Source organism: Papaver somniferum, chromosome 9 (assembly GCF_003573695.1).
Source record: "Papaver somniferum cultivar HN1 chromosome 9, ASM357369v1, whole genome shotgun sequence".
NCBI lineage: Eukaryota > Viridiplantae > Streptophyta > Magnoliopsida > Ranunculales > Papaveraceae > Papaver > Papaver somniferum.
The window spans coordinates 79,078,014-79,092,975 of record NC_039366.1 but is presented as its reverse complement, the minus strand read 5'-3'; the positions used below and the strand labels follow the sequence as shown (position 1 = coordinate 79,092,975).

At 36.5% G+C, this 14,962-nt stretch overlaps 3 protein-coding genes across 3 annotated transcripts; 1 reads left to right on the top strand and 2 right to left on the bottom strand.

Annotated features, from left to right (window-relative positions):
* Positions 1-2,137: 2,137 nt before the first annotated feature.
* LOC113310648 (pentatricopeptide repeat-containing protein At2g33680-like) lies at positions 2,138-4,606 on the top strand. The gene has a single exon (XM_026559385.1). The coding sequence runs from the start codon at positions 2,248-2,250 to the stop codon at positions 4,534-4,536; it is 2,289 nt and encodes a 762-aa protein (XP_026415170.1). The 5' UTR covers positions 2,138-2,247; the 3' UTR covers positions 4,537-4,606.
* Positions 4,607-4,629: 23 nt separating this feature from the next.
* On the bottom strand, positions 4,630-7,591 carry LOC113310649. The gene is made up of 5 exons (XM_026559386.1): positions 7,433-7,591; positions 6,100-6,414; positions 5,556-5,757; positions 5,135-5,363; positions 4,630-5,047 (listed from the first exon to the last, which is right to left on the bottom strand). The coding sequence occupies exons 1-5, from the start codon at positions 7,526-7,528 to the stop codon at positions 4,846-4,848; spliced, it is 1,044 nt and encodes a 347-aa protein (XP_026415171.1). The 5' UTR covers positions 7,529-7,591; the 3' UTR covers positions 4,630-4,845.
* Positions 7,592-12,069: 4,478 nt separating this feature from the next.
* On the bottom strand, positions 12,070-14,751 carry LOC113307564 (eukaryotic translation initiation factor 6-2-like). The gene is made up of 8 exons (XM_026555999.1): positions 14,583-14,751; positions 14,352-14,406; positions 14,126-14,222; positions 13,938-14,023; positions 13,805-13,849; positions 12,913-13,043; positions 12,668-12,778; positions 12,070-12,581 (listed from the first exon to the last, which is right to left on the bottom strand). Exons 2-8 carry the CDS (start codon positions 14,359-14,361, stop codon positions 12,324-12,326), a joined length of 738 nt encoding a protein of 245 aa, XP_026411784.1. The 5' UTR covers positions 14,362-14,406; positions 14,583-14,751; the 3' UTR covers positions 12,070-12,323.
* Positions 14,752-14,962: the final 211 nt, after the last annotated feature.

The window sequence follows — 14,962 nt, the reverse complement described above, 5'->3', positions numbered from 1 at the left end:
TATTTGCTGCAATATTCCTTTTGGGTGGATACAGTTTAAGTGGGCTTGCACCAGTCATTAGTAATACAGACGGGGAAAGGTTTAATGACTTCATTAATACCACATTCTTTTCTCCTCCTACCGCATCATCATCATTGTTGTTTGGAACACTACTAGATAACACAGTTGATGCCAGAAGTTATGTTAAAGATAGAAGACTCGGTTGGTTGACTCCTTGCTAAAACAGAAATGTAGATAATGCAGTCAAGGAGCTATTCCAAAGTGTTGCACTTGGATTGGTTCGACTTTTAATATTATTGTTGGAAGATAAATAAAGGCTTATAGTAAGAAGTCTTGAAGCTTATCATTTTATTAAGATCAAACTAGAGGATTGGAGAGGTATGTATGGTTTTCATTGGTGTACGACTTACCAGTCACGTGTTCCCCACAGATTAGAAGATGTGCATGGTGGTGGAGATCAAGAGTTTACCCAACTTTATGCTGAAATCAATGGAAAAGTTGACGTCCGTATTGTTGAATGCGTTTTCGAAGGTGTAGCTCAGAAATTGGAAGACACATATGTTATATTCATGGAAGTCGTTGCAGGCATGGTTTTCAATACCAACACTAGTGACGTGACTTTTGTCTTTGATCGTGGGAAATTTAAGAACAACTCTTATGACGCTTTGAGATACATTTCTTGGATACTTCGGTTTATGATCTCTAGAGCTATGAGTTTCGTGTTTGATCGTGGTAATCCGTTAAACGTGGAATTCTCAACTTTCATGGAGGAAAAGAACTTATATTCTGTGATGACAACTATAGACCTAAAGCAATTTATGGAGAGCATCGAATTCTTTTTATTAGTTAACTCGAGGGAGAGTTTCTTTCAAGAAGGGGGGGCTGATGTAGGACATCTACCTGTTTTTAATGTATCAACTGTCCCAGTTGATCCAATTGGTCTGTATCAACAATCATTGTTGATCCCTTGCGTCTAATTTAGTTTACTTGCTTTGCAAGTCCTTTTACTTTCCTAGTTTAGGTTCTTTTCTTTTTAGTCGGTCATGCTAGCCTATATGAAGGCTAAGCCTTCTTGTCTAGACAAACAATATTATTATTATCAATCAATAATATTATCGTCTAATACGATTCTCTTTATCTCTTTTATCTTTTCCTTGATCTCTTAAAATATCGTCTACAACTCATCCCAATTCTTCCTTTCTCATCACCAGCAATCTCCGTATTGCCTTCTTCCTAATTGTTCCACATTAATAGGTGGTGTTACAAAGGCTGATAGGTCTGAAGTGAGATGGGAAGTAGTTATGTCAATTTTGTGAATGAGGGATATGAAGGTAAAATATTTTACGAGTAGTGGTGATCGACGACATAAAAAAATAACCTTTAGAAAGAAAAAGATTCTATTTAAAAAACGATAATAACGAATATTAAGACATTAAAACGATCCTAAATATCCTCGTTTTTATTATTTAGCATTGAAGAAGGACATTGCATAAACATAGGCTCTCAATGTTCGAGGTAAATCGGTACACTAGATTATATATATTTTTCAATTCCAACTTAAATTTACTCTCAAAATCTCACCTAAGGAGAGACTTCTTCTTAGCCATTTATGGTATATTATTATATAAATTGATAAACAGAATTTATACAAAGCCTTTAGTTGATAACCTAGCAACAAACTGGGCTCCAACACCTCTTTGAATAGCAATACCTAATGTATAAAAAATAAAGCTACCAAAACCACTACTAGCATCGTTATTAACAATACAATTCTTCAGGCGCTTGAAAAAACACAAAATATCTTCACCAAGTACTCTTTGAAAGGCGCTTGAAAAATTTACTTGGTTTTTTTTCTCTTTTTAACAATTTCTTAGTTTAAAAGTTGAAATATGGATGATAGCAATGTCTATTTTTTGTTTCGTGGTGTTCACAGAGAAATAAAACTTTTGGGAGACTCTCCTTTAACCTACCAAAGAAAATACTGCTCCGGTTAAGGTAGAGTAGTACCATCCTTGTACTGCCGGAAGTAATCGACAAATATCAGTGGCGCAGCGGAAGCGTGGTGGGCCCATAACCCACAGGTCCCAGGATCGAACCCTGGCTCTGATATTATTATTTTTCGAACAGAGAGAGGCCATTTTTTTTTTAAGCAAAGCAGATTCATTTGCATTTGCTCTTCATTTTCACGCTTCTCCTCCGAATATCTGCTAACTAGTGCTAGTATTTTCCAACATTTTAAATGATTCCATGTCTATCCTTTCTTCCTCTGTCTTTCCCTCATGCCAATCAAAATCTCAGCATCATTTCCCATATCTAAGGCCAACGACAACTCCTCCTAACAATTTCTTGTCATCTCGTACATTCATCACCTCAAGAAACTTAACATGTCCGAAGATAAAGCTGTCAGTTGCCGCGTCTTTTGTTCTGCACGATGACTGGCCTCAGCTCCTTCAACTCTCAATTGGGTCTAGAGATTACAAGTTGGGTTTGTCAATTCATGCATTTCTTATCAAACTAGGCTCTCATAATGAAACCTTTCAAGGAAATAATCTTATAAATCTCTACTCTAAGTTTAACAAATTGAATGACGCACAAAAGGTTTTCGATGAAATGACAATAAGAAACACAATCACTTGGACTTCTTTGATGAATGGGTATTCTCAAAACAATAATGACGCTGAAGCTGTGTTTACAATTGCTTGCAATATGCATAGATTAGGAGAAGATTTCAGTGGGCACACGTGCACCGTGATTTTACAGGCATGTGAGTCTGCTAGAGATCAAATAGTAGGAGAACAAGTTCATAGTTTAGTCATCAAAAGTGGGTTTGAGGAAAATCTTGTTGTTGGTACTTCACTGTTGTCAATGTATTTGAGAAGTGGATCTTTGGCTAGTGCAGAAAATGTTTTTAGGAATTTGGATGACAAAGATATTCAGTGTTTGAATTCTATGATTTTAGGGTATGGGAAGGAAGGAGATGGACAAAAATCATTTCAGTTGTTTTGTGATTTACTAAATTATGGTTTGGAACCAAGTGACTATACGTTCACCAGTGTTTTAAGTTCTTCCGGTGGGAAGATTGGTGCAAGAGAAGGAAGGCAATTACATGGACTCGCTGTTAAACATGGTGTGGTGAATGAAATTTCTGTTGGAAATGCATTGGTTACGCTGTATGGGAAATACGGGTTGGTGGAGGAAGCAGAGAAGATGTTTTTTAGTATGACCAAGAGAAATTTAGTTACTTGGACTGCACTTTTATCAGTGTATGTGAAGAACAATGAGGGAGAAAAGTCCATTAGTGGATTTCTCGAGATGCTTCACTTGGGTATTTGCTTTGACACAAACTGCCTCGCTACTTTTATTGATGGTTGTTCAGAGTGTAGGGATTTGAAACTGGGAATTCAGATTCATGGGTTCGTGACAAAGCTTGGTTACTTTTCAGATCTTTTTATAGGAACTGCTCTAATTGATCTGTATGCAAAATGTGGTAATCTTAGTTATGCAAAACTAGTTTTCAGCAGTCTTGCTGTTCCAAATACTGCCAGTTTCAATGCTATTCTAGCTGGTTATATGAAGATAGATGAAGGTGAGGGGGAAACAGACGAGTATATGTTTTTATTTCACCAAGCAAGGCTCTCTGGAGTAGAACCGGACTTTGTTACTTTTTCACGGCTCATTGGTTTGTCTGCTGAACAAGCGTCTCTAGTCAAAGGTATGGCTTTACATGGTTATTCCATTAAAGTAGGACTTGAGAATGAGATTATTGTGGGAAATGCACTAGTTTCAATGTATGCAAAATGTGGTGAAGTTGAAGACTCTCGTAGAATGTTTTACACAATGGTGTGCCATGACTTGGTTTCATGGAATTCATTGATTTCTGGTTGTGCTCTGCATGGACAGGGAGAGGAAGTTTTATTGCTTTTCGAGGAAATGAGAAGAAGAAGATTTATACCTGATGAGATAACAGTACTGTCAGTTCTTCAAGCTTGCAGCCATTCAGGTTTATTTGATGTTGGGATTCACTTATTCTGGAACATGGAATCAAAATTTAAGATCAAACCAGCAATTGAGCATTACGCGTGCATGGTTGATCTTTTAGGTAGATCAGGTAGCTTGTCAAAAGCTATGGAGTTCATTAAGCAGAGTGCATTTTCGGAATCACCTTTGTTATGGAGAACACTGATCAATACAAGTAATCTACACGGGGATGTAAACATAAGTACCCTTGCTTCAAAACATTTGCTTGATCTGGTTCCAGATGATGCAGGTTCATATATTCTTATTTCAAATATGTATGCTGGAGGAGGAATGTTCAGTGATGCTGCAAGGGTAAGAACACTGATGAATAACAGGAAGATGAAAAAGGACGCAGGCTGTAGCTGGATCGAGGTTGATAATAAGGTTCACAGGTTTTTTGCTAGTGGGGAAGATCATCAAAAGAGCAAGGAAATATATAAGAAATTGGATGAACTAAGGTGCCTTATGAAAGAGAAATCACACCCCGACATTGTTTCCCTACAAACTTGGGATATGTAGTTTTGAGAGATTTCAAAGAAACAATGGTCACATATACTGGTATGGTATTCCAGTACCTGAGTGATGGCAGAAATCACGCTGGCAATAGTAAAGGGACTACAGATTGGATTGCTTTATTAAGACGGAGCGAATGAATATTTGAGCTCCAATCAACTCTAAGCTCAATTACACAATTCTATACCTGATCAAGTAAAAAAAGAAGAAGAAGAAGAAAGAAATAATAAGGAAAATATGAAGGAAAAAGGAAAAAGACACTGTAACATTGTGTGTTTTAATAGTGTATCATTTAATTCTCATATATATTGGTGATTACTGCTTATGATGACTATCACCAGATTCCTCTTCTTCAACCTCGTGTTCTTCTTTGGGTTGAGCTACGTGTTCTTCTGGGGCAGGTGAGTGAGTTTCTGTTGCATTAACCACACTGTCCTGATCCATGAAACCAGACAAAGCCAATTTTGGAGACCATTCGAGGACATCATCAATAATATTTGAGACCCTCCTCTGGTACCTGCAGAAATTGAAGAAAAGACTTAAAAATTGATCAAGAAATAATGAAGGTAAGAAATAGTATCAAGACAAAAGATGTGCAGCTGACCTGGCTCTAGCAGCTTCATCGGGTGCATGGTGCCTAAGCACCAAGATGAACACGGCAGCCACGGCTGCATAAAAGAGCCTTGATGTCCATTTGGGCCGCTCTTCCTCATCTTTCTTGGGCCAAAACTGGAACAACTCTGACAGTGTAGTCTCCTCCGCAAGTATATTTGGGAAAATCCAAAGACGCCTTCCCAGCAAGATCCATACAGTTCCAAAGATCAGACCTCTCACTGCAGATTATAAATTAAATTGTCAACAACTGATATAGTTGAAGCTACTGGATGTGCTTATTAGGGATAACTATCCCATGCTGTGTTCTGTTAAACTGAAAACAAGTGTAGATTAGTGTGTTTCTAGATTTGAAAGATATCTTCATCAACAAAGGCAATACAAGTAAACAACAACAAAAAAAGTCAGCTTACCTGAAAGAACACTAAATATAAGTAAAAGAAGCCCAGCACAGGTATACAATACTAGCAGCTTGCACTGATGAGGAAATACAGGAAACAAGCAAATTGCTAGAGTCACTACAGGCCAAACAAACGAGAGAATTGTCTGCCACAACGGACGCCGTTTAACAAAGGTCCAAGCAAAAAAGGCATCATTATCAGAAAAGTGTTGATCCTGCATCACAAATAAGAACCGACTCAGTTATACTTATATCTTATATGCTTTAGTTCATCTTTGAAAAACAAGACAAAATAATCAATGAGCATGCTATATTAAACAACAAATATCTAAACTGTACAGTTCAAAATTGCTGAAAATGTGTTGCACAAGTGAATGCCTACTCCTAGACTACATAGACATGATTTATGACACAGGTATGATGCGATTCAACTGACAACTGCAATTAGATAGTAACGATCCAGTACACACAATTACAGATCACTGAGACCAATATGCTAAACAATGAGAGAGTCAATATGCAAACAGCCTAGAAAACAAGAGTAGTGATAAACTTACAGGATGGATCTCCAAGTGTGCTGGCCAAGTAGACAGCTTTTTCTTCCCAGGTCGAACAGTTTTTACCACCCGATCACATCGGACTAAAAGGCTCCTTCCTAGTAAAACATTTGCAATATCTTCAGGACCTAAACTTTTATCTGATTCTAGTACTTCCTTAACCTCCGGATGTTTACCCAAAAAGCTAACAAAATCCTTTCCTCTAAAATACTCCACCCTTGTTTCTTGTAAAACACCCCATCTAGACTCTAATTCCTTATGATCCCTTACTTTCTCGGAAAATAGTTGAAACAAATCCTTCTCTTTAACTTGCTTCTACAAAAAGAAGTAAAAGGGTTAATATAGTTACACTATAGTGGAGCGAATGTACAATATTCTCGAGACAGGTTGGATAGGTTCATAGAAACTTCTTGTTCTAGAAGATAGATTTATTAAACTTTTCAAAACAAATTTTTTTTTTTTTTGCTCTTAACTACTATGAAAGCGGTTATTGCAGAGCAAAATAGTGAATAAGCAAATAAAAGAAGCGGAAGAAGGGGTTGCGTGGTAAAAAAAAGCCAAGCGGTGACAGGAGTCATGTTATACAAACTAAAAAACACAAAAAAATGACAGAAAACTACGCACAGACTAAAATACACGACAGATAAGAAGGTACCTACACATGATGTTTACTGGAAACAATGAGCAATTTCAAAGAAAGAATTATGTTTATCTGACTAGCGTGAACCAGTGGTTTCTAAAGCTTGCTATCATCAACATACAACCACAATCTCATGTGCCATACTTAAAAAGTCATAGAATTGAGAAACCAAAACCAAGCATTACAACTTCCACTACCCAGATCAAAGATGTGGGAAACTTCAATTGTATACTCCACAGTGACGAAAGATTAACTTTTCATCAAGTAAGTTGGCTCTAAAAGCCTATTTTCCCCTGAAGGACCATCATTCTTATTTTTTTCCTTGTTTTTCCAAAATCAAAGATTCTAAAACCTAGTTCAAAACATCACATATAAAACAAAATTAGTTGATAACTAATCCCAATTTTTTGAATTCACATATTATAAATAGAATCAAACCAACACATCAAATAAAAAAATCTAATTCAGTTAACTACCGTAAAGACCCTCCATTTTCATCAGGCAAGAAGAAACCTATAATTCAGAGAAAATCCTAACAGTGGTTCCAACAATCACATACTAATCAATTCCTTTCCTGTTAGAGAGAAAAATCATATGTTTTAAAACAGTAAAAAATTACATGAAGAAAAGAAGATCTCAAAGTAAGAAAAGTCATAAACCCTAAAATGGGGTATAGAGAAATAGAGAACAAACCCTAGGTGGTGTATCATTGTTAGGATCTCGACTACCACCATTCTGAAGGGCAGCTGATCTTCGAACCCTTTTTTTTTCTGCTCCAGATTTCGTCATCTCTTTTTCTTTCTCTTCCGCTTTTTCTATTCCTTCTCTCTTCTCTCTCTAGTCTCTATAGACTTGTTTCTTCAGGGGCTGTCCTAAAAACCCGTAGTGTAGTGCCAACCGGTGTTTCCTCCAAACTCGTCCCAACATAATCGGTCCGTTTCGTTTCGGTGACTCACACCTTTTCAAGTCCTACCTAACCGTTGATTATTCTTCATGCGCATGGGTGGAAATGTTAGATCACCGTTGATCTGCAGAAGTTTCTGTCAAATGAATCCCATCCCGTGTACATGTCGATTGATTGAGAGCAATCTGTCACGAGGTTCTTACAGACAAAGTTGAACAAGAAATATTAAAGGGCTTCTTAATAAAGTGACCAACTTTTTCAAGTATATTTAAGAAAGCGACCGTTTATTCAAATCATTATACAAACTGGCCGAGTTTGACATTTCCATCCCGTTTTTTTCCAAAAAAACAGGTAACGGTAGTTCACTGCCTACATTTTGTTATCTTACTTAGAAAATGACATTTATACCCCTCTCAACTCACTAGGTCGGACCTAGTTACACAATACCAAAACCTGTTCATCTTCCACTGTAACATGTTCTTCCCCAAATTGAACCCCAATAATCAACTTCAAGAACCCTAGTCAACCAAATAACAAAAATTAACCCATACGAAAATAAATTGATTTATCAACTGATAATCTCTAATTAGTTCCCCCAAAATTCAATACAAAATCGACATGAAGAACAAATACAATCTCTGTTATGATGCCAAGTTAACAAAATCAAACCCCAAAAAAAAAACTGAAACGTCGTTCTCAAATAAATCACTGAAAAAATTCATCAATCTTCACTGTAATTCAGCCGCAATAACCCAATTCCTTCACCGATTTCTCAAACTTCAAATCCCATTGTTCTGTAACAAAACTCAAAACCTAACATTTCCAATCCAAAAACAACCCATTCTTCTACTGTTTCGTACCAATATTTCCTTAGCACATTCGAATCAGAAACCATCTCGATTCCCTTCGTCAAACATCATAAATCAGTTCCAATAAGTTCTGTTCACAAAGAAAAATTGCCCAAATCAAGGAAAAGTATTTGGTACTTAATGTTTTCAATTTCTTTTAAATGGGTTTGTAAAACGGGATGTGTTGATAGTAAGTCTATCAACCAAATTGACATCGGTTTAGATTTTGCAAGAAAAAAATCCATTTTTGTTGAAGAACAAACCCTAATTTTCACAAAAAGTTTTGAAAAAATTTCAACGCAACAATTTCAGATATGAACAGTTAAGAACTATATAAAAGAGAAAAGAAGAGACTAACCTTTTAAACTAATCGAACAACAACCTTAAGTACTGTTATCCTTGAAGATTTTTTTCTCACCGGTAAGCTAATTGTTTTTTGGTGGTAAAGGCAAGAGCAGATCGTGTTAACGAAGAAGAAGCAACGTTTGGTTGGTTCTTTTACCTTTACGGTTTTGTAAGGATATGATGGACATTTTAGCATGAACAACCGACTTAATCAACACCTTTGACCAATTTGGTGGACCCCGGTGTCAAAAATAACAGAAAGGCCACTTTATATAACGCCTAAAAAAACTGGCCGGTTTATTAAATAGGGGTTTGGAAGCTGGTTACTTTCTTAATTTGCCCAATATTAAAACATGCAACGGAAATGATAAACTGCCGCTAGCTTCAATAACATTTTCTTTTTTCCTTGTTGTATTTTATCATGCCAATTATGTTATTTTAGGTTTTGTTCTAAAATAAACCAATCCAATAACAGTTTGATTTGATCTGACATGGGGAACCTAATGTGGCAGAAACATGGAATTTTGCTCTTATCCACGTTACAGAAAAGCATAAAAACAAAAACATAATCAAAAATTACGAAACCAACAACAAAAATTATTCCTGTAATTTCCTTATAAATCATCTGCAAATCATCCACAAGCCACTTCTTTGATGCCTGGCATCTGCCTTTCCTCGGACTGTCAAACAACCACAGCCTAAAGTTTCTATCAACACCATTGCCACAAAGAGAAATACACACTAAGTCTCAACTAAACTATGAAAACATGCCGATTAACCACAAGCCCCTCACCACCATAAAATTCATCTCTCCAGACTCTAGGACCAGTCTGAAATGGTTCAAAAATATATTTGATTACGAAACCTTTTTTTTTATGGAAAAAGAAATATATTAATCAAGCAATAAAGTACATAAGATTTACAATATCTTTTTTTTCAAATATACTGGACATCACACTAGATTGAGATATCTTTATGTGAATTTTTGTTGAGAAGTGCCGAAGATGCTTTACACGAGCTTCCTTTGCAATGTTGTCCGCTGCTGAGTTATATCTTCTATTAATATACTGCACCTGAGCTTGAGGGAGTTTTTGCAGAATTGTTTGAGTCGCCTTTATGGTGTTTTCTGCACTCCAGTCTGGGATCGTGCAATCCTTTTTGATGGTTTCAGCTAACATTTTGCAATATGTAACTAAGGTGACACTAGATAAAATATTCTCACTCAGCCAAGAAGAAGCCTTTAATAAAGCTTTTGATTCTGCATGGAAGGCCGAAGAAGCCCTATCTGATCCAGCTGCAATGTGCATAAAAGTTTCGTTGTCTACTGAGTATAGGATGAAAGCATATCCCATGGTGGAGTTTTCCTTTTTGAAAGCCGCATCTATGAACAGTATCCAGTCTGATGTTAAGTTAGACCATTTTTCCTTAAAGACCGTACCTTGCTGAACCCTTTTGCTCTTCTGAATATTCTCTTGAGGATATTGTTGTATGAATTTTTTTTATTTGCTCTATAAGAATATTTGGGTTTGGAACTATTTTATCAAAAACTACTGAGCATCTATACTTCCATATAAACCAGGAGATTGTTGCAATCTTATCTGAGTAGTTTGAGAAAACTGGTTCCGTAATCCACTCTTTAATCCAGGTTGCTATTGAATCTGTATTAATTCTTGAGTTGACTCCTTCTAGAGAGAGACCAAACCAAACAGCTCTAGCAAATGGGCAAGATCTTATTAGGTGTTGCTCTGTTTCTTGGACTTGGGCGTTACACATTGGGCAATCTGTATTGAAATCTTTGTTATGTGCTCCTAGTCTTGCATTTGTTGGGATCGCTTTGTGAGCTAACTTCCAGATAAATAATTTGATCATCGGAATCACATTAATTTTCCAGATCTTTTGCCAAGGAAATTCATCAGAGTTGTTGTTTTCTTGATCTTGGTTTATAAGGAAATTATAGACATTTTTCGCTGAGAAAATTCCAGAGGAGTGGTGCTGCCATCTAACCTTATCTTGTTCTTGACTGTTTGGGGAGATTGCTAGAACTTTTTCTTTTATATCAGGAGTGAAGAGATTATCGAGTTTATCTTGATCTCAGCTTTCTTCTTGTGTAATCAGTTCACTTACCCTTTGTGGAACAGGCTCTGTAGAAACCACTGGTTTTTGAAGAGTGTTTTTAGTAGGAACCCATTTATCTTCCCAAATTTTTACCGACGCACCATTTTTGACTTGCCAAACGAAGTTACCTTTAATAAGGTTTAGACCTTTTTGGATGCTTGTCCAAATCCAAGATAAGTTTGATGTTCTAGAAGCTTCTAAAGGGTGGTTATTAGGAAAATACTTGGCTTTCAATAATCGAGCCCAAAGTTGATCATGTTCTGAGATAAGCCTGCTGGCCAGCTTCGTTAGGAGGGCAATGTTGAATTGATGTGGGTTTTTAATTCCAAGACCTCCTTGTGAGATTGGTTTGCAGATGCTGACCCAAGCTTTAAAATAACCTCCTCTTTTTTTGGGCTTATCTTTATTCCACCAGAAGTCTCTTTGGATCTGTCCATTTGGTCTAGAGTTTCCTTAGGAAGATCAAGGATCTGCATCTGGTAAGTTGAATTAACCTAGTAGAACGGATTTTATCAGCACCGTTCTTCCAGCTTGAGAGAGTAATTTTGATTTCCAACCTTGCAAAGTAGCATAATATTTTTGTAAAAGGGGTTCAAAAATTTTCTTTCTTTTTTTTATCAAAAAAAAGTGGCGTTCCTAAGTATCTATCATTTTTTGTCAACAAAGGGACTAGAATTTTAGCGATGATTTTCCCATGTTTCGGATGAATCCTGTGGCTGAAGTATATTCCGAATTTTTGAAGGTTTATCATTTGACCCGTAATTTCTCCAAACGTGGATAAGATATCTAGAAGGTTTTTAGCTTCCCCTAAGTCGGCTTTTGTGAAGAGAAAGCAATCATCTGCAAAGAAAAGGTGGGAAACGTTGGGGGCATTTTTGTTTATCTTTAGACCAGAAATTTTTCTCTCCGGCACCGCCTTATTACGAAACTTGAAAAATATCCGTAGAGAGTAGTTCAACAGTTGGGAAGAATAAGCCACATTCAAGTAATGTCCAAGGAGCAGTCGGAACTGGCTCTGAGATCTTTGTTGGGAGTCAAGATAGATGCTCAATTGCATGGCTGTTAATGGGTACCGAAACCTATACAAGACATTATGCATTTGTGCTTCTTGTTATATAGCTAAGTGGGGGGAACCAGGACATACATTACACTTTTTTATATAAGATTCAAAAACTAAACAAAAACGGTTCACTGATACCGAATTGGCCTGTCAACATAATCCTAACGGATTTTAATAAAGTACTTTCCACATTGTACAAAGTAGGAACTACACTATCAGAAGGTTTCCATTTCTTTCTCGAAAGAACAAGAAAGCAAAAGACGTTAACTTAACGGGCATAAGTCCTATCCAAGGACTTGCACTTTTAAAAGGTCAAACAAAGCTGTCAATCAAAGATTTCCTCATCTCATCATGAATGGAGCTAGGTTGAGCCTCTCTCAATTTAAACACACTTTCGATGACAGATAGCTCAGTAGCTGTGGTGTCTGAACCACAAAATGCAGCCCAGTCATTGACTATCATACCAGCACCAATGACTTCGCTACCTCTATTGACAGTACCAGCCACCAGAGGGACTTGAAGAAGAGTTGAAAGTTCATCCAAGTCTTCAACGGATGTATGTGGATGAACCTGTTTAATACAGGGAAAACAATGTCAATACAGGAAAAGACTTATCTTACAATCCATTACGCAGAAGATTATATGATATCCCTTACCAATCCACCTTTGTTAGAGAAGGTACAGTAACTGCCAACGAGAATGTTTCCAGCTATTGTCTGCCTGAACACTTCAACACCAAGGACATCCGCAATAATCTCCTCCGTGTCCTGATTAAAGAAACGCATAAACAAGGTCACATGTAATTTTCTAAACTAATTTCTGACACCTATTTTATATATACAAAAGTGTCTCATAGTATAACTTAACAAGTACCCTCACAAAAAAAAAGTATATCACTTACCCTGTCGAGATCAGTATGAGTAAGAGCAACATGATCGTTACAAGCAATGCAATTCCCCAACGCAGACAGTCTTTCGTCAATACGCTGAACAATAACTTCATCCGGTATACTGTTCCGCAAATGTTGAAGCTCTAAATGAAAACGAAAAAGTAGAACAAAACGGTTAAGAACGTAAAAGTTAAACGATCTTCACAAGTACACAAACAAAATAAATCCAACTACCCTAATAGTAATTACGCTTGTCAAAAAAGCAAAGATAATGCAGCTATGGTGCTTCCTAATTTTTATATCATCTGCAGTCTGTAACACCAGAATCACTAAAAGCTATCTAGGAGGATGCTTCACGTCCTAAACATGAAAGATAAAGGCAAAATGCATGTCATGCTAACAAGTCCAAGTAAAACCAGGAAATTGATGTAGCAAACAACAATGAGATTGTGAGAAATTTCTCTCTCTATCTCTCTAAGAAAAGTTATCCATGAGTAAGAAAGTATTTATGTGTTTCCTCTTCTCAGTTATCATGCTAACAAGTCAAGTAAAACCAGGAATTGATGTATCAAACAACAATGAGATAGTGAGAAATTTCTCTCTCCATCTCCTAAGAAAAGTTATCCATGACTGAGAGAGTACTATGTGTTTTTGCTTCTCAGTTATTAAAAATAATACACATAGACACCTCATGGTTGTAATCCAACACGTATTGGTCCAATAACTAAAGCATCTAAGTGGAAGTAACAACTTGAAACAAAGTTGGAAACTGGTCAGCCTCATACTGGCAAACCTTTACTACATCATAAAGCAAATGTCAGCATATTTACAGACGACAGTGGCATTCACCGAGAACTTTAATAAGCAATTCCTATTTCAGATAATGGTATCACTCCTCACTTACCTTGGTCAGTAGTAGTGTGTGGCACTAGAAGACCATTCTTGTTTCCTACACAAAGTAGTAAACAGAATCAAAATATACACTATAAAGAGAAAGAAAAAAGCTAAATAGAGTTTCGAACTTCAACAGTACTTACCTGCACATAGACGCCCAATAATCCTTGTACCTCCTATAGAGGTTTTCACCACAGGGATAACATCAGCTAACTCGGACTCGAATGTACTACAAAATTAGAAAAACTGATAAAGCAAATAAATAATACAAAGCATCGCTCTTTCACAAAAATAAACAATGAAAAAAGACAAGCTAGGGTATCATATGGACCTGTAGAAGTTCTCTGATCCTCCTATTGCGACCAAACAATACTTATTTGTCAACTTAGAAAACACCCCAACTTCACAGTTGTTCTCAAATTGAAGACCTAAACCAATTTAATAAAAATTAGTATAACAAACAACTGAAAAATAAAATCATATCATAGTACAACAATAACACTATCTACGTAATCAACCAAAATATGATATGGACAATAGATTAGGCAAAAACTTACGAACTGCCATGATTGGGAATAAAACAAAAATCCCACAGTTTTCAACAACTCAAACCTGCACACAAACAAATTCAAGAATAATCAACGAAAATCAAACCTTTCTAAGAAATATACAGATATTTTAATGTTAAAACGAAGACAGCTCATTACTATTTCAAAGATTATTAACAGTTGATAGATATAGACATCAAGCAAAAGTAGAAACCCTAGTCTAAAGAAAAGAGATGTAACCTTAGCAAAAGTTGAAGATTTCTTCAAATATGTGCAGGCGGAAGACAAAAGATTACAAACCGAGAGAGGGGTTGGGACTTTAAGTTGGAAGAATATCAAAACTCTTTTGTTTATAGTTACGATTGCTAGGTTAGGGCTTTTGTAACTCTTCGACAGAAACGGATGGATGGATGGATGGATGAAACGACACTTAAGTTATGGGGTGCCTTTATTAAGAACGATTTTTGAGGGGACCATGGTTTTATTAGGCCACCTTCCCTATAGTTATAAAGGGTGTCCTAAAATATTGAAATGATTAACTTATCCTTAACCTAATCTAATTTAAAACCAGCCCAATAACCACCTATATATATAACCACCACCTCCTCCCACCACCACCT

What these genes read in the sequence shown, in the direction of transcription:
- LOC113310648 (XM_026559385.1), top strand. Translation starts at nt 2,248, where the DNA reads ATGTCTATCCTTTCTTCCTCTGTCTTTCCCTCATGCCAATCAAAATCT.
- LOC113310649 (XM_026559386.1), bottom strand. Translation starts at nt 7,528, where the DNA reads ATGACGAAATCTGGAGCAGAAAAAAAAAGGGTTCGAAGATCAGCTGCC. An exon ending in ACAATGATACACCACCTAGG is followed by an intron (nt 6,415 to 7,432) that starts GTTTGTTCTCTA and finishes TTCTTTTTGTAG; the next exon opens with AAGCAAGTTAAAGAGAAGGA. An exon ending in CACACTTGGAGATCCATCCT is followed by an intron (nt 5,758 to 6,099) that starts GTAAGTTTATCA and finishes TTTGTGATGCAG; the next exon opens with GATCAACACTTTTCTGATAA.
- LOC113307564 (XM_026555999.1), bottom strand. An exon ending in TATTGGGCGTCTATGTGCAG is followed by an intron (nt 13,850 to 13,937) that starts GTAAGTACTGTT and finishes TACTTTGTGTAG; the next exon opens with GAAACAAGAATGGTCTTCTA. An exon ending in TCTCTAACAAAGGTGGATTG is followed by an intron (nt 12,582 to 12,667) that starts GTAAGGGATATC and finishes TGTATTAAACAG; the next exon opens with GTTCATCCACATACATCCGT.